Source organism: Argentina anserina, chromosome 7, assembly GCF_933775445.1.
Source record: "Argentina anserina chromosome 7, drPotAnse1.1, whole genome shotgun sequence".
Taxonomy (NCBI): Eukaryota; Viridiplantae; Streptophyta; class Magnoliopsida; order Rosales; family Rosaceae; genus Argentina; species Argentina anserina.
Window position 1 is genome coordinate 11739404 of NC_065878.1, and position 23733 is coordinate 11763136.

The 23733-nt window shown below is 37.0% G+C and overlaps 3 protein-coding genes across 6 annotated transcripts; 2 read left to right on the forward strand and 1 right to left on the reverse strand.

Moving 5' to 3' along the window:
• The first annotated feature begins 155 nt into the window (after positions 1 to 155).
• On the forward strand, positions 156 to 3608 carry LOC126803365 (uncharacterized). Its single transcript, XM_050531172.1, has 6 exons — positions 156 to 460; positions 553 to 612; positions 689 to 801; positions 1167 to 1235; positions 1820 to 1871; positions 2026 to 3608. The coding sequence occupies exons 1-6, from the start codon at positions 173 to 175 to the stop codon at positions 2161 to 2163; spliced, it is 720 nt and encodes a 239-aa protein (XP_050387129.1). The 5' UTR covers positions 156 to 172; the 3' UTR covers positions 2164 to 3608.
• A 367-nt stretch (positions 3609 to 3975) lies between these two features.
• Positions 3976 to 15778, reverse strand: LOC126803343 (uncharacterized). Of its 4 annotated transcripts, none has more exons than XM_050531147.1 (19): positions 14853 to 15778; positions 13771 to 14313; positions 13579 to 13689; positions 13178 to 13502; positions 11523 to 13087; positions 11338 to 11454; positions 10978 to 11160; positions 10826 to 10888; positions 10096 to 10167; positions 9744 to 10007; positions 8861 to 8980; positions 7798 to 7857; positions 7658 to 7698; positions 7441 to 7518; positions 7264 to 7348; positions 6535 to 6697; positions 5112 to 5348; positions 4514 to 4633; positions 3976 to 4414 (listed from the first exon to the last, which is right to left on the reverse strand). In XM_050531147.1, the coding sequence occupies exons 1-16, from the start codon at positions 15696 to 15698 to the stop codon at positions 6572 to 6574; spliced, it is 4599 nt and encodes a 1532-aa protein (XP_050387104.1). In that variant the 5' UTR covers positions 15699 to 15778; the 3' UTR covers positions 3976 to 4414; positions 4514 to 4633; positions 5112 to 5348; positions 6535 to 6571. The 4 variants fall into 4 exon arrangements, with proteins under 4 accessions (XP_050387104.1, XP_050387103.1, XP_050387102.1 ...); XM_050531146.1 differs by having other exon boundaries at positions 3976 to 4252; positions 4335 to 4414; positions 11523 to 13502; XM_050531145.1 differs by having other exon boundaries at positions 11523 to 13502.
• Positions 15779 to 18256: 2478 nt separating this feature from the next.
• Positions 18257 to 19781, forward strand: LOC126803359 (SPX domain-containing protein 3-like). The gene is made up of 3 exons (XM_050531167.1): positions 18257 to 18550; positions 18821 to 18986; positions 19235 to 19781. Exons 1-3 carry the CDS (start codon positions 18311 to 18313, stop codon positions 19615 to 19617), a joined length of 789 nt encoding a protein of 262 aa, XP_050387124.1. The 5' UTR covers positions 18257 to 18310; the 3' UTR covers positions 19618 to 19781.
• The last annotated feature ends 3952 nt before the right edge of the window (positions 19782 to 23733 follow it).

The following is a 23733-nucleotide window of genomic DNA, read 5'->3' on the forward strand; positions in this document are numbered from 1 at the left end:
CTCTAATATTTAACACATATCTCTCAAATTGTCGATTCCTCACTATCTCATAGTTGCCTAATAAAATAAGTGTGCACTTTAAGTATGTGACAATCTTAATAGTTAATATGATAAGATATGCCCCCAAATTCCTGAAACAACTGACACACTTGCACTCGAGTCCACATCAGAAATGTCCACTCAGGTAGCTCTACCGGCGAAAACCCAATTCCACTTTCCGATCAAAAACGCCGCCGTTTTCAAACTCCAAGCCGCCCCCGCCTCTCTTCACCTCTCTCTCACCCAAACCCGTAAACCCCGCCGTGCAATAAGGGCGGTCACCATAGATGAAATTCCCCCAAATGCCCTCCGCCGGAAGCAAGACTCCAACTGGAGAGGAGGCTTCAGCGTAGGGGTAGACTTGGGATTGTCCCGCACCGGCCTCGCCCTCAGCAAAGGCTTCTCCGTCCGCCCCCTCACCGTAATTTTCCCGCCAAATTTGTTCCCCCCAAATCTTCGAAATTCTAAAGACTCGATTTTTATTACTAAAGATATGATTTTTATGGATGCCAGGTGTTGAATTTGAGAGGGCAGAAGCTTGAGGTTCAGCTTCTGGAGATTGCAAAGCAACAGGTACTGAGAAAGTGTTTAAAGTTTGATTTTTTTTTTGTTTGGATTTTTGGTAATGTGGAATTGGATAATAGTGTAGGAGGCAGATGAGTTTATAATCGGGCTTCCGAGATCGAGTGATGGGAAAGAGACACCTCAGTCTAACAAAGTCCGGAGTGTCGCGGGGAGGCTTGCTGCTAGTGCTGCTGAGAGGTTTTAGTGCTGATAATATATCTTTCATTTTGGTTATTTAGTTTGTGAATGAGAATCAGTGGAAGAAAATAATCTGGACAGTTGTTTAAGTTGGTGTGAGTAGTTTCGCTTTAAAGAAATTCTAATGGTGGTTTTTTGTTACATTTCACCATTTTTTTACTTGCATTATGGTTGCTGAATTCTTGTATATGTTTATGTTTATGTACATTGTCTTTAGGTTGCATTTGATTGCATGAAACAGAAGTTTATATGTTATGCGATTTATTTCGATATGAGAGAGTGCCTTGGTTTGTATTTGCTTATAAGGACGATGGGGCATGTTTTTAGTTAAAAAATGGAATGTTGATGGAATTGTTTGATTTCAGGGGTTGGAGAGTGTACCTGCAGGATGAAAATGGGACATCCATTGAAGCGATGGATCGAATGATTAACATGTAATTCCTTATTCCAAACCGCCTTTTTCTAATGATTGAGTATTTCTTTGCATAGCTTGACAATGGTTTTGGAGTTTCATCTTGGTTTTTTTTTTTCATCATATGTAACCTTAAAGGGGTGTTTCAAATTTGAGTGGAAATAAAGCTAAATAGCATTACCAACTCATTAGGATTTAACATATTGGTCATTTTCTTCATGTAAGTTGTCATGGATTTTATATTGTTATTTAAACTTCAGATAAACCATTAGGTCAACCACTAAGTCTGTTGCATCAGGATCAGTCTGCTTCAGTTTGCAAGTTGGAAGGCTTCATTTAAATTGAGGAGATTGTTGGGTGGGAGTATTGCATATACTTAGATAGTGCTTAGACTTCTAATCAATCTATGCACAAATGAGAGCGTCTGTTGCCATTTAGTAAGTGGTTTCTAGTTTGACATGCCTAGTCATGAAAAACATGTTTAATAGGGGAACTGCATCGAATGGTTTATTCTATGGCATGAGAATGAATATTTGACATCAAACATGATGCGTCCAATGAATACCTCCTTACACCTGGGTATAACATGCTCTATTCTCTTTCCAGGGGCCTCAGCAGGTCTGATCGTCAAAGCCAAATTGATGCCTACGCTGCCATGGTATGCAGTAAAACCTACTTTCTCTGGTATCCTATGTTGTATGATAAGTAATTTTGGCCAAGTAAATTTTCTGATCCATAATGCATATATAATAAGCCATGCAGACATGCAGTATATACTTGATAATTTGTTTTAATCCCTCTCTGGTTTGCAGATGGTGCTGGAGCGATATTTTTCCATGTCAGGTGAAGGAACAGAGCTTGTGCTGCCCAAGAATTTGGATCTGCAAGAAAAACTTAGAAGAGGTCCACCTAAAGACGTTGACTATTTCTCTGAAGACGATGAGGATTGACTATTCACTGTAACTGTAAAACACCGAGTCTTTCAAATATCTTTGGCGTTTTCAGTCAAAAGGAGCATATACAAGAGAGAAGTGGCAATCGTTTTACGAACCAGGTTTCAAGGAGTCTTTTCTTTTGCTTATTGAAACTCTGTTTCTTGCGGTACAAAAGATAGTTGGCTGTTTCCAGTAAATTGTCTAATTTTTGAAAGAAAAAAAAACCTGATTAGCAGTAGTTGGGTGACAGAAAAGGCATGCTTTCCTACATCATATACCCCTTGGGGTCATGAGGGAGGATAGTGATCTCCCAATTCCACCATGTTAGCTCAAAGAGGCAATCACTTGGATGTGCCGCAGTTGCAAGAAAACAGTAGCAGTAATTAGTTGAGCAGTATGCAAATATCAAAAAGTAGATGTAAATATTAATCTCGCCACTGTAGTAATTAATACATTGCTGGCCATTTTCACTGTTTTGGCCCTGCTAAAATTCTTGGTGAGAGTATTTGATGGTGTAACATAGGCAATAGATTACATTCAGAGTGAGGTTTTATCAGAAGGGCCTTTGTATGCTCGAAAAGAGAAGGATGCAACGAGTTCCGTTCTGTTGAGACGAAGGCACCTATACTCATGCTAGGGGATTCTCAGAACACATTATCCCCAAAGTTTAGGCCCTAGCCGTTACGCTGTCTTTGTTGAAATGTCAATGACTAGAGTTGTCACTTTGGGGAGAACCCCTCATTTCTGGTCTACTTGATGGTGTTGCATCTCCTTCGGCTTCCGGTGGAAAGCCACACAGCTCTCGTGGCATACAATCCTTGCCATGCCTTGCAAAGACAAAGTTCGCCCCCATGGGTTCAGACGTGTCCATTTGTTTGTGGTGGTATGGTCTCTGATGTGGATTGTCCGCTGGATTTGATCATGAAATATGAAATGCAGAAGAAACCAGATGTAGGTCTTTTTGCAAGTAGTAACTGATAGGATGATTTATGTGGCTGGAGGAAATAGCACAGATCTTTTCGAGGCTCGAGCTCGACTCCGCCTGCTCAAGGGTGTTTGCGTGATTGCGTCTGATTGCGAGCATGGAAACAAACTTGTCCTCTCATGGTGCAGCAGTTCTTGATGGAAAGCAAGGCTGGTTGTGGCCTTTCTATGTATCTCCTAGCCGTTCAAGTGTTATGATTCCTGGGCAACAATAGGACGCCTTCCTTTACCTGAGCAGATATGTAAACCCCCCTTGCAGCATTTCTTGTGTTTGTACGACTATATAGTTGGTAGGGATTTTCATACACTCGTCTACGTAAAATCTCTGAGTATTAATTTCAGCATATGAAACATTTTGTTTATCGGCGTTCAGTTCAGCCTAGTATTGACATAGGCAACACTACTAGAAGAAAACACTAAATTGGTGGCATTCAGTATGAGACCTCCATAGCTTCCATTTCTGGATGATACATAGTAATGAGGAGGAATGGACATGATGATGCATAGTTTCCATTTCTGTAATTTGATAAAGAATGCAACGATCAATCATATATAGTAATTTTACTTATGCATATTAAACAAAATTGTCATTCTGCATCAACCATCATCATTTCACAAAGTCAATTCACATAGTAATATGAAAGTTTTTAGTTGCATCAAACTTTTGAAAAAAAAAACCCTCTTTTAAGGTTGTTGCAGGGTATCGAAACAGACAACCGTTTGGTATTTTTATATGCAGCAACTTATATTGAAGGTATAGATAGAAAACAAAATCATTAATAATTTGAACATCAAATATATTGGATTTACAAGATACAATGCTTTTCGATACAATGATTTACAACCTCATCACGTCATTAAAATCTAATCAGGCCACTAAACTACCTACACTGTTGGAGAAACAGACTTGGCTACACAAATCTAAAGTTTTCATTACAGTATAGAAAACGTTTTCTTATCAGCATTTAGCCTAATATTGACATATATGTATACAACACTATTTCATGAAGAAAGCCCTAAATGGATGGTATTCAATATGTGACCTCCAAAGAACGGTTCTGAAAACCATAAAGTGATGTGAACCTGCTGTCTGCCAACATTTAGACCATCCTCTATCATTCTGTAGAATGTGAAGAAAAAAAAATCTGAGAACACTACGTAGTAATTTGAGCAATAAATTCCACTATGAATGTGAACTTCACTTTTTGTAACAGGATGGCAGAAATTTGAGCTTTTGATTTACCACACTACATCCATTTTTAACTACATCACTGTACCTAACCTGCAAGCAAAAAAAGGTACAGAATGGTTAGTTACACTATCATCCTAAAGTGCAGAAAAGGTTCAAGAATACTATAGGATGCACAATCAGTTGACCAACCTTGCTTTCCTTTACCGACTTCTGTAGCAGAACCATATGAACTTAGTTCACAGTGTACTAAGACTTGGTGAGGCAACATACCGCTCTTGAACATAAAGATTATGGCTCAATCTCCCATTCCTATAAAAAGAAAGAACTTAATACACAAATTACACAGAAAGAGTTAAGAAAATTGTTGTCTACAAATAAAAATTTGAATTGGTGGTGTTACACACTGACTTCCACGAACAAGATGAACTAATTTAATTTTGAGAGTACTGCAGTTAAAAATGTTTATTTTCTAACTAAGATTATTACATTTTCTAACTGATATATAGGTAAAACATGTTTATTTTCTTGGCTTTTCGTGCATGTGGAAAATTGATGAGAATTATGGCGGAAATGGTAAAGAAATAATGGATCTCCAGTTTATGAATTCAGGTTTTAAAATTTATGTAACAAGATTAGTTAGCAGCTAATTAACCAGAACTCAATGACACCACGTAAACACAACATAAATTTCGATATGACTTGACTGTCACCCCAAAATATAGCACAAACATGAGAACCTAAAAGGTCAGCACAATAGGAAAAGCGTGGAGATTCAAATAAGAAGTACCATAAGCATTTACGCAGCCTCCAATAAATGGTTCCAGAGCTGATTCAGCCACAATTGTGCTAGTGGAGATGTCAAACCCGGAGAACAGTACATAAGTGCCCTTTCCCATTACTTTATTTATCTGAGCGAATCTAAAAAAGTTTACTTGGCTTGTCTTTAACTTTAAGTCCTTAAATGGAGCAAGTATAAACCAGACTCAAAGATGTACACAATGCAACTGGCAAGCTCCCATCTCAACTGAAAATAAAATCACAAAAAAATAAGAAAAAATATGATCAAGGCATAATAATGGTCTCTTGACCCAAATCCTCTAGTGTTGAAAGAGACGTGAAAACATTCTCTTGCCACATTTGTCAGAAAAGGCCCACTTTTATTTTCATCTGAACGAAAGCTACTCAATGTAACGAGAGAGAAGAGAAATTCATTTGCAACCATAGCTACAGTCCAAGCCTGATGAGAATGAAGAGTTAAAAACGAAAATCTACTTTTTGTAAATAGTTCAGTGCTTTTTCACAGCAACAGATCTCCAATTTCACACCATTTCGGAGAAATTGGGTAGAAAATGTCAGACCTAGTGGCATATGAATTTGGGTTAAGTTACTCTCCAAAGAAGAAAAATAACCAAGCGAACCATGCAGACATTAACAGTGTATGCTGACCATGATGATTGCTCCCTGTTATATCTTAAAACTGTTATTATGTTAAGTTACCAAACTAGAGAGTACGGAAACTTGCATGGTATTCATATGTACCTTTTCTATTGAAACACCCCATGTATCTCTATAATGAAGAATAATGTTATTAACACACCATTTTTAAGGGTTAAAACATTTGAAAGGGTGTGCAAATAGAAATTTAGGTGTGTTAATAACAACACCCTTGTTGTAACTAGAAATAAATTATAGTACTTTTGTCTCATTGAAAGTTTCTATTTTATAAAGGATTCCACTTGGGGGATTTCATTTATTTTCAACTCATTATATATATAAACTTTATTCTGCAATATAGATCCAAAACAAACATCGAAGTCCTTTCTGGATCTCATGGGAAAGTCATTTTGCATATTGAAGAAAGTCTGTGGTAACAGGTTCAACATAAAGATTGTATTTAACTTCTAAATTGGAAAAATAAGAGTCAATATTGGTGCAAATTGATATCGCTAGCAAGACATATGTACATACAAAAGAAAGTAAGTAGAAGATAGAAGAGATAGATGAGAGCATAAATCATAACCAGACTACCTACGATAATGCCACTTCCCCTTTCCACCAGTAAAACCCAGCTTGATGAAAGAAGTAGACTTTCCTCAATATAGCACAATTAGGTAACTTTTGTCAACTTCCCACCCATCTGCTGGAGCAGGAGGGAAAGAGAAAAAAAACTACGAATGAGAAGGAAAAGAATCTTTGCTATCATAGATTACCTTCCACTACATATGACCTCCATACGAAAGAGCATGCTTATGATATATCAATACTTGGGATGATTTTGGGAAGCAGTCTATATGGAGGACTTGATTCAGCATCATCATCATTAGGAAGGGAAGCAAGCTCAGTCTCCAAAATGGCATAAGCTTCTGAAAATGCCTACAGCAGCCAATAATACCTTTTAAGTTCCGATATATCAAATATGAGACGGAGAAATGAAAAGGCAGCCATTTGTAGTGTAGACTTGGATTTCTTTAGAAGGTAGTAATGATCATATATGTGTGTGTGTGTGTGTGTGTTTTATATGAATTGGGTCACTCCCCAGACAGGGTATGCCTCCCCATTCTGGATACTGAGTCAAAGAAATATAAAACTCCTAGTTGTACACTTCGAAAGAGTCAGGGTACAAATCACCCCATTATGACAGTACAAGAGAGATGACATCAAGTTATTGGCAACCCTACTGATACAGGTTTTAGCTCTACCATGCACAAACAGTGGCCAAAACACCTAATTATTGTTAATTTGAAATATAAACCAGTTAAACATGTGGACTTGTGTTAAGTATACTTCATCAGTAATGAGTAATGACCAATGACAAATGCAACTGTTTATTCAAGCAGTTTCTTGACTTTCTCTCGCCGAACATCAGGTTATCACACAAATTAATCTGGTACTGATCAGCAAATATCATGATTGCCCAACAAAATAATAACATAGAATACCTTGATACACTGATGTATCCGGAAGCAATTGCGTCCCACATTATTAGTTGGAAATAGGGGATCATCAATGTGTATGGGGTCGATGCTGCATAGAGTATACAAACAAGATATAAGTAGTGGAGGCCAAGAAATGCATAGGTCTAGCACAGATAAGAAAGCAAAGGATGGCATCATTACCTGCAACCTCTTTCCCTCTTTATATAAACACCACTTCCCTGTACTGAAATACGCATTTGCCGAGGATCAAAAACATTCCTAGGAAGAAATAAAATCAAAAGAATAGGCTTATCATTAGTGTAAAGCTAAATCCAAGAAGCACTATAAATGAATGATAAAAACAATAGAGATGAACTAATAATTAAAACAGAAGAAATCATATCAACAATTGACTTACCCAAAAAAATAAAGAAAATTCATCAGAAGACTTCCAAAGTTCTGCAAGATCATTAGTATAGTGGTTAAGCAATCTTATTAATTTCATCCAAGGGAAACCAGAGCATACTAAGAAAACAAAATAACAGAAGATGGATTTACTTGGTTGAGAGGTCGGCCAAGATGATACTCATGCTGGAGAAAACGCACAATTAGTAGTACCTATAATAAGAGTGCAACAGAATGTTAATAAACATAGAGTACCTGTTGAATTACTTGCATTTTCTTACCAGAAAATCTGTCTAAAATAAGCAACAAACATTCAAAAAGTAGAACTATCTCATGCAATGCTCCACAAAAACTCTCCAATTCAGCACATACACCCATCTTACTTCAATTTTTGTCATCATCTACCAAAATTACATTTGCTTTTCAACAAGAATGTGTTGACTTACATCCTATTCCCAACTGAATAGGTAGGTATCATAAAGACAATGGCTATGTCCTGCCCAAATTTGTGATATAAGTCATATAACATCCAAGTCAAATTGGTTATCTGTTCCATAAAGAAGCACTTTTCAGCAATGTAGTTCACTATGTTCCTGGATCCTGACATTCCAAAACAACCCAAAAGTGAACAGAACTTTGCAAGCCCATTTTCAGTCAGAATTATAGAGATACCAGACTAAATTAGTAATCAAGCTGCAGTGTCATCTCACTCTTTGCAACCACAAAAGTTGCCAATAGACTAGCTAGCTCAACTTTGTGAAAAATTGGTGATTAACGAATCATCACCATATCTCTATGACTGATCATAAAGCTACAATCACTGAGGTATCCCTTGCTGATAAAAACCCACAATGATTTGGACCCTTTTTTTTGGCAACATTACACATCTAATTGTGTGAGTTGATATATCACTTCCACTATTAGTCCTGCAGCTAGGCAGCTCCTCAATGATTTTGTACCATTTTTTGGCAGCATTTTATCTAATTGTATGAGTTGATGATTTAAGTCCACTACTAACCAGCAAAAAATTAGAATTATAGAAGCTAAGAAAAGAATAGTAAACTTTGATGAAGCATAAAGTTCCTGATATTTAAAACTCTATGTCTCCTTTGATACCATTTTTGTCCCTAATGAAATCTGGTTAAATTCAAAAACTATGCATCAATTAAATTAAATTTGCCTAAGCCTGACAAGATGTGTTCCCAGTATTACTCACCAAACAGTACGAACTCAGGCCACCAGAATAAGACTGATCCAGACTACGATCTGCCAAGAACTGTTTCAATACCAATGCAAGGGGAGTAGCGGCTGGAAACTGCTCAGTTAGATCTTTAACCTGCAAATGACTATCTACAGTTTAAAAACATATAAAAATAAACATTGAGAATGTAGTCTTTAAGGTTCAAGTATAAATGTCAACAAAAGTGTCTCAAGAAATATATACTAAAAAGATCCAGTGAATATATAGTAGGAGTATGGTAGAATATGTAATTCTTCCATATGAATGGAAATGTGTATATTGGAGGCAAGAAGATATGAAAGAAAACGATTAACTTAAAACACGACTAAAAGCCAGAAACCAGCTCCTACGAGGAGAATGGTATCTTTCTCCTGAGCACTTGGATATATGACCATTTCCATTAGTAGTAGTTAAAGAGTTCACATATTAGAAAACCAACTGGGAGATCCTAATAGTATCAAATGTACAAGAGCCCATTCCAGAGAATATGCAAATCCAAAATCGCTCTCTTAAAACAAGTTTCTAAACAAACTCTGAGAACAAATTGATTTATTTAGGCTTCACTTTTATTCACAGCAGGAGAGCCCAAGGCTGTTATGGAACTCAACAAAGAGAGGCTCCCAGAGATCAAAACGACTCTACATTCTGTACAGAATGCTTAAGAATCCTAAATTATTTCAAAAAAAACAAAAAACTCTAATTATAGTAGTCTATTGATCACAATATGATCCGTTAGTATTAGGATTACCAGCAAAAATTTGCAAAAACTAAGTTCACAAGTAACAGCCCCTCAATTATGTATCACACCTGTGTGTGTGTGTGTGTGTGTGAGAGAGAGAGAGAGAGAGAGAGAAATTACCAGCTGTGTAGTTTGAAACCCTGTATGAGATGGAGATTTGAAACTTATGTCAATGCGAATTGATACTGAATCCTTTGTAGCATCATAAGTTATCTGTGGACACTTGGGCATAGTAGGTTCTTCTAAAACAACCACACTGGAGTGCACATTAGTGTCTGGTTCACCAGTAACGCAAGGTGCCTCTTCTTTTGGTGATTGCACATTAGAGGCAGAAGAGGCAATTAGATCGTTGGGAACTTCCACCACAAGCATTATAATCGGAATCTAAGAGCAACAACAGAAAAATAAGAAAAAGTATGAAAATGAGAGAAGCTTAATATAAGAAAATGAGAAAGTTGAGAAGAGGAGTTACAGCTGTATTTTCCACGGTCTTCAGGGAATCATTTTTAACCCAATCCTGATTGACGAGATACCTGGCAGCATGCTGGAAGACCAATAAACACAACATCAATCAACAAATAACAGGAAAAATAATCAAGATATTACTGCAAGGGGTGGGTTTGCAACCCCATAACTCGAAGGAACAGAACAAAATCAGGCAGGGAAGGAATGGGATATCATCAAGGATGACTTCTTTGAAGAAGTGCAATATAAATAGTTTAACTAATCAGGGAGGCAAAATTGCAAATGGTTCAACAGAAGAAGTCACTTGTGTTACTTATCAGCCCCTTTCAATGAACAACATAAACAGCAGGTGCTTCTTAGGTACATTAATGCATCGATAGATTAATGCACACCAACTCAAATAGAGCTAGGCTAGTTGCATCCAGTGGTAGACCAGGGGGAGCTAGTGTGTTGACCATTTCTATAGAGCTCATCTATCACCACATGGAACCAGTCTACATTAATGTATCAATGCATGTAGGCCCTCTTAAATCTCCCAAAACTTATTTAAAGAAAAACATTGTTCATCCATTGGTTTGAAACATTGATCAGCCAGTGTCCAAAACAGCTCCATTGATTTATTGAAACACCCACGCAATCTCAGCACTGATATATCGACCAATAAACAAAATGTATATAAAATAAACTGCCATCGGTGTTACGCTCAAACAGTGATGTATAATAATGCCTCGACATACCTGGAGGCATGTCTCTTTAATACCATTTCGGCCCTCCAATATCCCAGCTTCTTTAATGGGTTCCTAGAAATATGTCAGCAGGTTATATTTTTTAGGCAAGTACTGGAAAAGAATTCAATCTAAGTGAAAAATTAGATGGAGAAATATTTTACCAAATTCCTAACAGGAGGTAGACAAACCACAAGGTCCACATCACTAGTTGGAAGAGACAAACCATTTGCAACTGAACCAAATATATTTGTCCTAGATCTGGGCCAAAGCACCTGGAGAGACCGTGTGACTCGTTTGACAGCCCAATTGATGTAGGGCTTCCGAGCCATATTCTCTGTAGCAACCTTGAATCCATCATATCAAACATTCAGTAGAGTGTAACAACACATAAGACGATGAAAGCTACAAATGTTTGACAAACATTCTGATTGAAGAATTTCACGGCGAAAAAAAAAAAAGGGAAATAGTGACGGCAAACCAGGGATGATATAATGATTATGATGATCTATCCATGGTTGTACCTTCTTGCAGAAAAAATCAATCTCATCATGTAAAAGGCTGTGCATCAGAGAGAGAGATGCCTTCCGTGTTGGACAGTTATGCAACTCAAGCGTTTGAAGGGGAAATGCAACATCTGGCTGTTCATTAAAAATGCCATCAGGCTCAGTCGTATTGTTAAGGTTGTAAAGATTAATGCTTAACTTACATGTTCTTGATCACGTGCTAGTTGAGAAATAGCAATGAGTCGATCTTGCAACAGAGGTGCAGGAAGAGGCTGAATTAATGGGCGGCCTGAAATATTATTATTTCTAAAGGGCCAAACAACTTCAGCACCATCCATGCATAAACAAGCTTCGTCCAAGTTAGCTCCATCATGGAACCAACCTCTCATACCCCAGTGCCTTGGGCTAGAGCTCCCAGATCGAACAGTTGGAAATCCCCTGTGTTTCCTTGAGTCACTCACAGGAGATGGTGGAGGTGGTCGTGGAGCCCGTGGAACAGAAAGCACTACCGGTGAGGGTGGTCGCTTTATCCGAGGTCGATCACGCATAGTAGGAGGAACACATGGGCTTTTATGATCATGGCTACGCTTAAAGTCTCTTGATCTTGATATGATGATTGGCCGCAAAATGGGGTAAGGCAATGAATCACCTGTCTTCTCTTCAATATCACCAGTTACATCAGCCAAAGATCCAGAGGATTCCTCATCTACAACCGTGTCTCCCATTGTTGATGAGGGATGCAGCACCTTGCCTGGTACTTCATTTCCTGACATAACATATCCAAGAGGCTGGTTTCCTGATCCCAAAGGATCAAAAGGAGAACAGAAGGAAGCAGTAGGTGAAGTCAAACCATTTGTACTGTAAGGAGAAGGAAATGCAACCATATCATCAACAGCTCTATTTATGTCAGCCTCACGCCAAGCCCATGAGCTATCATCAGAACTAAGGGAAGGAGGGCGAGAGAAAACTGCCCCGGTATGATCAGAAGGATTCCAGTACATCACGCCACCACCAAAGTATTGATTATAATCTGCTCCAGAAAATGCTTGCACCTCAACTTCATCCTCAGATATCCAGTGGCTGTCACATTCATCCACTAGTTCATATGCCTTTGTCGGATCAGGTAGGTCTGCACAATCCCAAGAATACTTCCTTTCATCATCCATGGTTGTTGCATTTATTTGGACAGTGTGTGTAAAACCTTGTGGAAAAGTAAACTGCTTTTTTGATACAAAGCCAGAATCATAATTACAGGTCCTGTACGGAGCCACTCTACGAGCACTTCGAACCATTGGGGGCCAATCTATACTCATTGGCAACGGTCGAGTCAGAACTGGATTACATCTACCTTCAATTGCCGAGTGCCTGACTTGATGTATTGTTGGTAGAAATGACTGGCAGTGATTCTGCCAGTTATGACCAACTTCAAGATGCAACCGATCAGTGGCAGGTGGGAGATGCGAGTTGACAGGAGGAAAATAGGCACAAGCTACACCCGGCCACTCATATGGAGGGCATTCAAAAGAACTTGGAGTCCTAGTATGATATACATTATTTCCATTCTCTTGGTCCTGCAACAGAGCAGCTTCCTCCTTTACATCAAAAGCTTTTGTTTCTTTCTCTGGCAAAACTTCTTTCACACCAGACTTAACAGCATGCTTGCCCTGCAAGTCAATATCTTTCTGATGGGAAACTTTATCATCTACCTCAGGCATTGAAGACTGTATCAAGTTTTCCCCATCTACCTTACAGGCTTCGGTTTCTGATCCTGAAGATTTTGTTTGGATTTCCAAATTAGTAATTAAAGACTGCACACATTTCGGAATTTTATGACAGCAATTGGCACTAGAACCAATACCATCATTCTCTGGATTGCTTTTGGTAGCATCTTCATTTTTAAGAGGTCCATTCGCAGAACCACAAGGAATTGAATTTGACAAAGGAATGTTACAACTAGTTGAATTATCACATCTGATGTCTTGGAAGCCTGTATCACCATAAAACTGATCAGACTTGTTATCTTCACCAATGATCAAAGAAGACGCAGCTTCCATGACTGATCTATCAGAATTCTCCGTATCATCAGCATTCCTCAAGCCAGTTATTTTCTTTTTTCCTTTTCTTTTCCTACCCTTCCTCGCTGGTGTCTGAACTATTGCAACAGCCAATGCATGTTCATGTTCCTGGTGACAAGCTACCGGTTACAAACCATTTAAATCACCAATGAGAAATGTGCTTCAAAATAAAAAGTAGTATAACCATTTCATCTTTGGATGATGACAACTCTTTGAAACTCTCCGCCTCCTGATCATGCATCTTCTTGGACTCCAACAAATCTGTCTTCTCTTTATGAGCCAACACACTAAGATCCTGGCATAAGATTGAAGCAATTAAGACTATCTCCAAAATGTGTTCAGCATCCAGTGGAACATCAGCAAACTGAAAGAGTACCTTGGCTGACGTTTCACATAGAACATCGTCTGTACATGACATTGGAACAGGATTTGGCCTATTCAAATTGCAGGCCTTCCCTTTACTTTTACGGTTAGAAGCATTAGGCTTTGCTTTGGATTTCTTAGATAAGCATTTTTCATTCCCCTCTGCTAAAAGTTCAAGTTTAGTGCAGTCAAGCAAAAGAACCATGAGAAATCCTCGTAATTTTCTTAGTATAAAATCAGAAATGGTAGAAATTGAACTCAATGTGCTATAGAAGAATTTCCCTTTATCATATTCATTATCGCGACATAATGATATCATCTTTATAATATCCTGAAGCACAACGAGATTATTAAAAGCGTCGGCTAAGGAAGCAGGTTTCCCAGAAAGAGACACTGGGATAATGCTTGACCCAAATTCTGTGTCAGCCACAAGTTTTGGAACAGTCTTGCGCATAGATACAATATGGTTGTACCTCAAAGGTTTCTCCATTCCTGTGTTGACGAGCCACATTTCATCCTCTACCCCACTACTTGTCCCCTTCAGAATCTCATGAATCTGAAGTTTAAAATGATCAAAGAAAGCTATGTTATTTTTCTAGTGATAAACTTATGGTACATTAGCAACAAGAATCTCGTAAAATTAACACTTTATAATTTACCCCCCCCCCCCCCCCCGCCGAATATGAACTACATAAAAACCTTAGTTTCTTTCATACATGAGTACTGCTATACATATAGTACTTCATATAATACTTAAAGTGGAGGACCAACACTTGCTGTGCTCAGATATGCATTGCAATTTAGGAGAGAATAGTAATTTCATTAAATTGAATCGATCTTAGCATTTCCAAATATCTCTACACAATTACTATCTACAACCTCTACTGAGTCTCCTCTCTATGCAAATAAATCCAGCATTCACTAGAATTAGTTTTTTATCACTAATGTGCTATCAGAATACCTCCAACAATATATATATTAAAAAATAAAATCATAACCCTTCTTGCATTCTCCACCTAATACAGCTACTAGATTGCAGCACAACATCACTGAAAAAAAAAACTCTACAAAATTATACAGTTTCCAAAAATGTACCAACGGTTTCGCAGCCTTCCCCAACACAGAAGCCACCACATTGCTCCTTGTCTCGGCGTCCAAATTCCACCACCAGTCCACACACCTCTTCTTCCTCCAATACACATTGGCCGCCACCCCCGCCGCGCTGATCTTCTCCTTCAACTTCACCCCTCTCCTCCTCACATTACTCGAATTCAGCCACGCAAGCCTCAAAGCAACCTCCAGCCGATTCGCCACGAAAGCTTCCATACTGTAGTAGCCTTTCTCCTTCAGCCACTTCAACTCCACCCAATCCAACCCCAAATCACTCTCCTCCCCTCTCAAGAATCCACCATTCGATATCTCATCCATAACCTCCACAAACCTATCCAAATCCCTAACCAAATCCTCACTCACCGTCACCGTATCGATCTCCCTCGCCGAGCACGAACACTCCTCCACCTTCTCTCCCTCCCGCGACGAGAACAGCCGAGTCGACTCGGCGATCGTCCTCTCCGATTCGTCCGACTCGGCGATCCTGGACAGCAGTCCGGCGGAGGATCGGAAGCAGAGGGAGGGGAGGTCGCCGGAGGGGAGGTCGGGGAGGATGATGAAGGAGCCGTGGCCGTGGGAGCGGAGCTTGCGGAGCATTTGGAGGAGGAGGCGGACGAAGCTGGAGTCGACGGCGGTGAGGTGGGACTGGCGGTGGTGGAGGGGGAGGGAGGCGAGCCACTTGAGGATGGAGGACCTAGGGTTAGGGTTAGGGCTAGAGGAAGAGGAGTGGGAGTGGGAATTGTAGAGGGAGATGTGGGAGGTGAGTGAGTCGATGAGTTGGTTTTGAGTGACGCGAGAATTGTAAAGGGAATTAGGGTTTGGTTTCGACATTGGGACACAGCGGAGGAGAAGCGGCGAGAGAAATGAGGCACCGGTTCAGGCTCTATTGGTTGTTCTCAGTCTCAGGCAGAGAGACTCAACACAGGTCCGGGTTTGGTGTGGTGAGGTGGCACTCGCCGGTGCATGTTTTGAATTTTACACCCTCCGAAATTACGGCGCTGGGTGCTTTTTAACTGCTTGAAGTTACTTTTTTTCTTCCGAAGCCCTTATTTGGAAAGGGTAAATTCCTCCTATGATACCTGATGTTTGGCTATTTGGACAATTTGGTACCTGATGTATGAAAGCGGACAATTTGGTACCTAAAGTTCTCAAATTTAGGCCATTTTGGTACTTATGTCAATTTTGACCATATTTTCAGGGTTATTTCTGTCATCTTATCTCAACTTTACTTCATTTTTTTATAATACCTCCAAATTGTCTCTAAGTTATCACTAAAAATTTGATAACGCATCCACTTAGTATCTGTGATGATTTACGTATATAAGTTTTCATAATGTAGCTCTCAATCTAAATTAATTTTAATTATAAGTAATTTAAAAAAAATTGATAAAAATTACAATTGCATAAAGACAATTTATTTCCTTTGCAGAAAATAATTATGATACAATAAGTATATTAAGAAAAAAAAATTATTTTCGATATATGCGAAGTAGATGCTAAGTGGAGTAGATATATCAATTTAATTATCTCCAAAGAGAGACAATTATAGGAAGAAATGAAAAAAAATGTGAATTTAATGAATTTAGGACTAGAATGACGGAAATAACCCTGGAAATATGGTCAAAATTGATAGAGGTACCAAAATGACCTAAATTTGAGAACTTTAAGTACCAAATTGTCCGCTTTCATACATCAGGTACCAAATTGTCCAAGTAGCCAAATATCAGGTACCATAAGAGAAATTTACCCTTAAATTATGCGGTCTAGTGATCGTGGTGTTAGAATCTTCAAGAGTACGATTAAAGCTTTTAAATCTCACTAGTTGTGTATAATCTAGTTGCTAAGTTTGGTATATGGCCTAACTTAGATCATAAGCAATTTATAAGTTTGGCCGAATTTAATTACCAACTTTTGAGTTGTAATTATGTGACTTTTTAAATAGGCTGTTTTATTACGTTTTACCAAACACATATGCGCTAGGAATCCTACAGTTTAACAGTTAGTTGTATACCATCTTCTACGTACTCAAGTATAGAATGTCGTATATATTGTCGTTAGAATCCTCAGTATTAACATATATATTCGAGTTGAACGACACCTTGCATTGCCATGCCTTTCTAAACAATGAAAAGTATTCAAGGGCAAGCTTATAATTAATTAAGATCATCTTCGGTAAGAGAGAGTTATACGGGGCCATAATTATATTTTAGCCTCCTAAAATATTATATTTTATTCAGAAACCAGTTTACCATCTCTAAGGGAGAGCTAAATTTTAGCCACGTCAAATATTTACGAATTTGTAAACTTATCATAAAATAATTTAATTCAAATCACATTGAATTTGAGTTAAACTATTTTTAAGGTGTGCGTTTGGTTGGATATACCTATATGGTTTCATTGATAATTTTGACATGATATAACCAATCATCATCATACTACAAATAATAATTGATCATTATGATCTATGTAGTAACTATTTGGTTTTAGACTTAAAAAAATAACAACATGAACGTAAAATTGTCATATTCAAAATCCTAGCTATACATTCAATTATGTATACTTGTAATGTTATATCATTAATTTGTAATTTGTTGTAAGTGGAAACAATGAAGGTTTGGGTCATTAATAACTTTTTTTACTATTGTAAAAAAATTATATACACAACCCACATGAACAAGTTTTATTTTTTAATCCAATTTGGGATCACTAATTGGTTTGGCATGGGCTAGCCAAATGACTAAGTTTGGCCCTTCTATAGCACTTTAGTCATTTTTCACTTTTGTTGTTTTTTTTTTTGGATAAGAATTCACTTTCACTTTCACTTTTGTTGTTGGATATCAAAATAGAGCCATAATTTAAGATATGACATTTTAGACTCCTTTACTTGAGATGGCCTAAGGTCATAAGAATCGGAATTCTTCCGTTTGGCTCAAAATCCCTTCTAACTAACTAGTAGTTGAAATTATTTGTTCGCTCTTTGCCTTTATGTTGCCTTTCAAAGTCCAGAAGTTATCTTTGAATCATTTTCTGAAGTGTTGGCCGTCTCCAAGGAAATTTTGTGTAAATTTTGAAGTCATGGACTTGACTTATATTCTATTAGTTAATTTAGCTACATGACTTGATGGTATGTTGTACACCAAATTTACAACGTTAATTAAGCTCCAACTTGATATTCTTAATTACCGATCGATGATTACAACACAGCATATGAGCATATTATGGCATAATTCCGTAGAGTCGAAGTCCATTGGTCCCTAATCCCTTTCCAACATAGTAAACGATATGCCCAACAAGTATATACTCCTAATATTATACCCTTTCTTTCCTAATAAAACCCCTGGCATGCGCCCGCCTACAATTCTTATTCTGATCAGGAAACCCTCTTCAGGCTTCACTTTCTTCCCACTCTGATTTCTGTAACCGGAGACCTGCAGTACTACTAGATGAAGTTCGGGAAGTGGCTCAGGCAGCAAATGCAGGAGACGTTGCCGAGCTGGCGTGACAAGTTCTTGTCATACGATCACTTGAAGAAGCTTGTGAGGCTGATTTCTGCGGCTCCGGCGGTGTTGACTGGGAAGTCCGGTAAGGCGAAGGCGCAGTTTCTGTACCTATTGAACAATGAGATCGACAAGTTCAACACCTTCTTCATGGAACGGGAGGAGGACTTCATTATCCGGAACGAGGTTTGTGTTTTAGTTCTTGATTGCATTAGACTTATACAAGCGCGTCTTCTTTAGATTTGTTCTTTCTCTTTTAATCACCGATCTTAAACTGGATATTTGTTCTTGAATTATATGGTTTAACTGCAAAGTACAAATGTACGACACTAATGTGGTTAAGCGTAAATCAGACTTATTTAGGATTGATGCCATATTTGTATAAAACTATAAATGAATGGAAATGGGTCCTTGTATAGTTAAAACTGACTGTAGCTTATGTTTTCTGAAATGAAGGAACTGCAGAAGAGAATTAAAAGAGTAAGTGATACATGGGGACCGAATGGTTGTCATCCTTCAAAGATTATATATGAAAATGAAGTGAGAAAGCTTAGAAAAGACATTGTTGATTTACACGGTGAAATGGTGCTCTTGGTCAACTACAGCAATGTTAATTACACAGGTAGTACTATGATCAATGGCCATGGCCGATGAGGCTAGATAGCACACTTCAATTTTCTTTTCATTTTTTACAGCAGAAGTTCATGTAAGCAAGTTACATCATTTTCTTATTGCTAGACGTACATTTGTTCATGAGTGGAAAAAAGGAACAATTGTTCCTGGAAGACTTGATCTATCCAAAAACAATTCTTGAGAAAAATCATCATGATCCGATAAGTATACTTAAATTCAAACTTTTGAATTGTGTAGGACTGGCCAAAATACTGAAGAAGTATGACAAGCAAACAGGAGCTCTGCTGCGCTTGCCATTCATCCAAGAAATACTAGAGCAGCCCTTCTTCACCACTGATCTGATCTCAAAGCTTGTCAAGGAATGTGAAGGAACCATTAATGCGGTATTCCTGATGGGGGAAGAAGAAGAGAGAAACAGAGAAGTAAATGAAGGGACAGCAGTTGCCGCCGGGGATGGAATATATAGAAACACAGTTGTTGCTCTATTGACATTGCAAGAAATCAGAAGAACAAGCTCTACTTACAGTCATCATTCTCTACCACCGATCAACTTGCCTGCAGACTTCAATCTCATCCAGCTAGTCGTCCAACTCAACCCTCCGATATCAATAATCTTATGAGAGCTAGCTATAATTCTAGCGAGTTGTTAAGCAAACAGAGTGACAGACTGGAGATATACATATAGCATCATACATATCGTTTATTTATTCAGGATATATACATATATAGCACTACTTCAAGTCTTCAAGACCGGAATGTGTCACAACATCCATTTACGTATTGTCATATAGGCAAACTTGCCAAAATACACCACAAATTTAGCTGAAATTATCAATTTGCACCTCAAACTTGTATTTGAGTCAATTTACCTCCTTAACGTGGTAAAAATTACCGATGTGCACCACATCCGTTAAATTTAACTGATTCATTCCAATTTTGCGTCACATGATGGATAATGATGTCATTTTTTATTTATATTTTTCTTAAAAATATATATATATATTCTTTAAAATGAGGATTATTTTTTTAATCAAATTATTTATTTACATTTTTTTGTACATATTTAATCCTACTTCGAATTATGTATTCAACTTACCCACACATTCAAATATAGTGCGTTTTATATATATATATATATATATTTTATATGTACATATTTATTTATTTTTAATTTTTATGTATTTATTTATATATTTTTAATATCTTTTAACATACTATATTAAGTAAAATAATAAATATATAAATCAATAACATCTTACGAAAAAAATTAAAAAAACATAGTAGCAAGTGTTCCTCTTAAGTAATTTTATTAATTTATTTCATTATTAAATATGAATAAATATATAATGACAATAATGTTCCTCAAATGCATGACATGTGATTTAAAATTGGATGAAAAATATTAAATTTAACGGATGAAGTGCACATCGGCAATTTTTACCAAATTTAGGAGATAATTTGACTCAAATGTAAGTTCGGGGTGTAACTTCAAGTGTCTCGGGTCCCAAAAGTGCATGATAAATAACGTCAAAGCTCAATACTGCAGAGGAAATTAAGTGAAGTACTCCAGACACAAAGTATGGAAAGTTGTCTGCAATTTCCCCACTTAGGCCTACCCCCAACCTAGAGTAGCTAGGTGGGGAAGTAAAATGACAATTATAATCAAATTTGGGATGCAAATTGATACATATATATATATATATATAATATGTACATTACTAAAATATATATGATTAAGATCCCTGCATGTGTACATGCATGTACATCCCTGAACTTCTACAGATGGAAGGCAGATCGATTCGAATTGTTCCAACAAAATATTTAATTTTTGAACTTTTTACGAACGTAAATTAGAATCAAAGGTTTGCATTACTAAAAAAGAATTAATGGGTTAATTAGCTACGATGCACGTCGATAGATATGATTAAAGATGCATATACGTACGTATGCTTTAGTCTGTAACTTTCTATGTATACATCCCTATGAAAGTACGTAGAAATCGTAGAATTATGCACATTAAAATTTACTCTCATCATACTGTATTTATATGATCGAGCTTTCCAATTTCAACATTCACCAAGGCTAGGGATTAGCAATAATGGAGCTACCTAGAAATTTTCCAAACTCATATAAATTTTCCAAACTCATATATAATATTCTTCTAACTCTATGATCATACTCTTCTGTTCAACAAGATAAAGAATAGGGTACGTACCCTAGGCCCAGGCATGCTAGGAACATGTGCGTACGTACGTAGTTATGTTTTCATGCAAGTCGATAGGTATTATTCGCCTTTGTCCTCAATCTATTTTGTATTGTGAGTGTAGAATATGGGTTTTATCTGTTTAAGTTGTTTGATACTGAGGGCATTTAGATATACACCAAAAAAGATAGACATGTTTTATATTAAACTCATCTATGATCGAGTATGATAGATGCGAGAATAATTCAAATATTAAATGTAACTTTATTGAATTATAAGGTACCTATATATATGCATTACATGTGCTTAAATCTTTTACGATCTAGAATTTTAATCTATTACAAAGATGTAAATCTATCTCTAACATGAAACCTAAATAGGGTAAGACACACAAAAAGTAGAATAATAATTCTCTCAGAACAACATCTTAAATTTATACCAAACTCTATTTGTTAGGTTGATGATTAATTTTAAAAAAAAAATTTGGACATGGATAACAGAGGCTAATTTTATAAATAGTTAATGAACATGCCATGAACCCAAATTAAAAACCACGATCCTTATTCCATGTTAATTTACCCCATCCTAACCGAAATTGGTTGAGATATTTCAAGATTAAAGCTCAATTTATTGTTATCTTAATTATAGGTAATTTATTATTACCAAAATTACATAAATATTTATTTGAGTCCATCAAACTTATTATAATATATCTAACTAATATAAGTCATTTAATGATATACTTAATCTCTAGGAGTTAAGTAAAATACTTAACATAAAAATTTACATAAAACACTTTAATTTTGTATATGAGTTTTTTAAATACCTCATTAAAAGGTATATTTCTTTAGATACATACAAATAAAATGTTATCTAGGAAAAAGATGAGTATTTTATGATTATGAATTATCATAAGAAAATCTACCTACAAGTAGGTATGTAAATTAAGCCAAAGGCTGACGGGTATACCCAAACTTAGTCCAAAAAATTGAGTTGCGGGCCGGCTCGGCCCAAATTAATAGGCGGGCTTTACTCGGCCCGTTTTAGAATGGGTAAGGTTACTATGAAGCACGGACACGTCTTTTAGGGTCCGTATTGCGTGTCCGACACGGACACGCGAACTCAATTTGCACACGGCCCGAACACTCGAGTGTCTAAATTGGACACGCATCAACTCATAATAAAAGTGAAATTGCTTATGGTGAGAATCGAACCTTGGTCATCCAAGGCACCCGACAACTCCTCAACCATTCCAACAGATTCAGTTTTTGTTATATTTATGCACACTTTAATATATATATATATATATAAGGAGAGAAACTCATGATAAAAATAAGAATGCTTGTGGTGGGATTCGAACCTTAGTCATCCAAAAAACCCAACAAATCCTCAACAATTCCAACGGATTCAATTTTTATTATATTTATGCACACTTTAATATATATACATCTAAATACTTTTAAAACTTTTAATTAATTTTTTAATATATATATATATATTAAAATAATTTTAATTGACGTGTCCACCACGTGTCCGTGTCCAAAAAAATTTATATATGCCGTGTCTACGTATCGAATCGTGTCCGTGCTACATAGGTAAGGTATGGACAATACTTTTCAAGCCCTCGGCCGACCCAAAGCCATGCCCATATAGTATATTATAGGGCCAACCCGTAGCCTGACACATTCTTAATGTCAAATTTTATTATTAATTTATGAGTAATTGATATAACCAATAAATTATGTTAGTTCAATTGGCAAATGTGTTATTTTTATAAGAAGATGTTTATGAGTTCAACTCTTATCTCAATTAAATTTTTCAAATGAAAGTTAAAAATATTTTATTATCTAAAAATCACGAGTCAAATGTAGGTCGGGCCATGGGCGGGTTTTTTAAGCCCAACCTTTATCCGCCCAAATGGCGGGCTCAGGCTTCACATATTTTGATAGGGCCAACCATGCCCTACCCATTTTACACTTAGGGATGAAAAAGGCATGGGCCGGGTAGTATGTGGGTCTTCATATCTTAGGGTCGGGTCGGCCCTGCCCTGCCCTGCCCATTTTACAGACTTACCTACACGGAAGACAACATTGTCATGTTAAAAATAAGAAAATATAAGACATGCAACATTATCTAGGAAAATGATGGGTACCTTACGATGAAGAACTTTTAGGATAAAAAATATATATACCTAGAAGGAAGACATCATTGTCTTTTTTAAATATACCTATAACGAAGACAATATTATCTATGAAAAATATGAGTATCTTACAATGAGGAACTTTTAGCATAATATATAAAGTACATACCAGGACATTTTATATTTCTTGATCTCATATCTCCCAATTATTTCTTCTCTTTCAATAATCTTTCTTCAATCATGACTAGGAGATTAGGCGATAAGTACCATGCATGATTATTGTCACATCTCGGGGTCATTTCCAGGACTGGAATGCAACAGTATTCAGCGTAGCCCCGAATTAATAAACAACTGACACGTTAAACCCGACGTGTCGACTACCTATCAACCCAA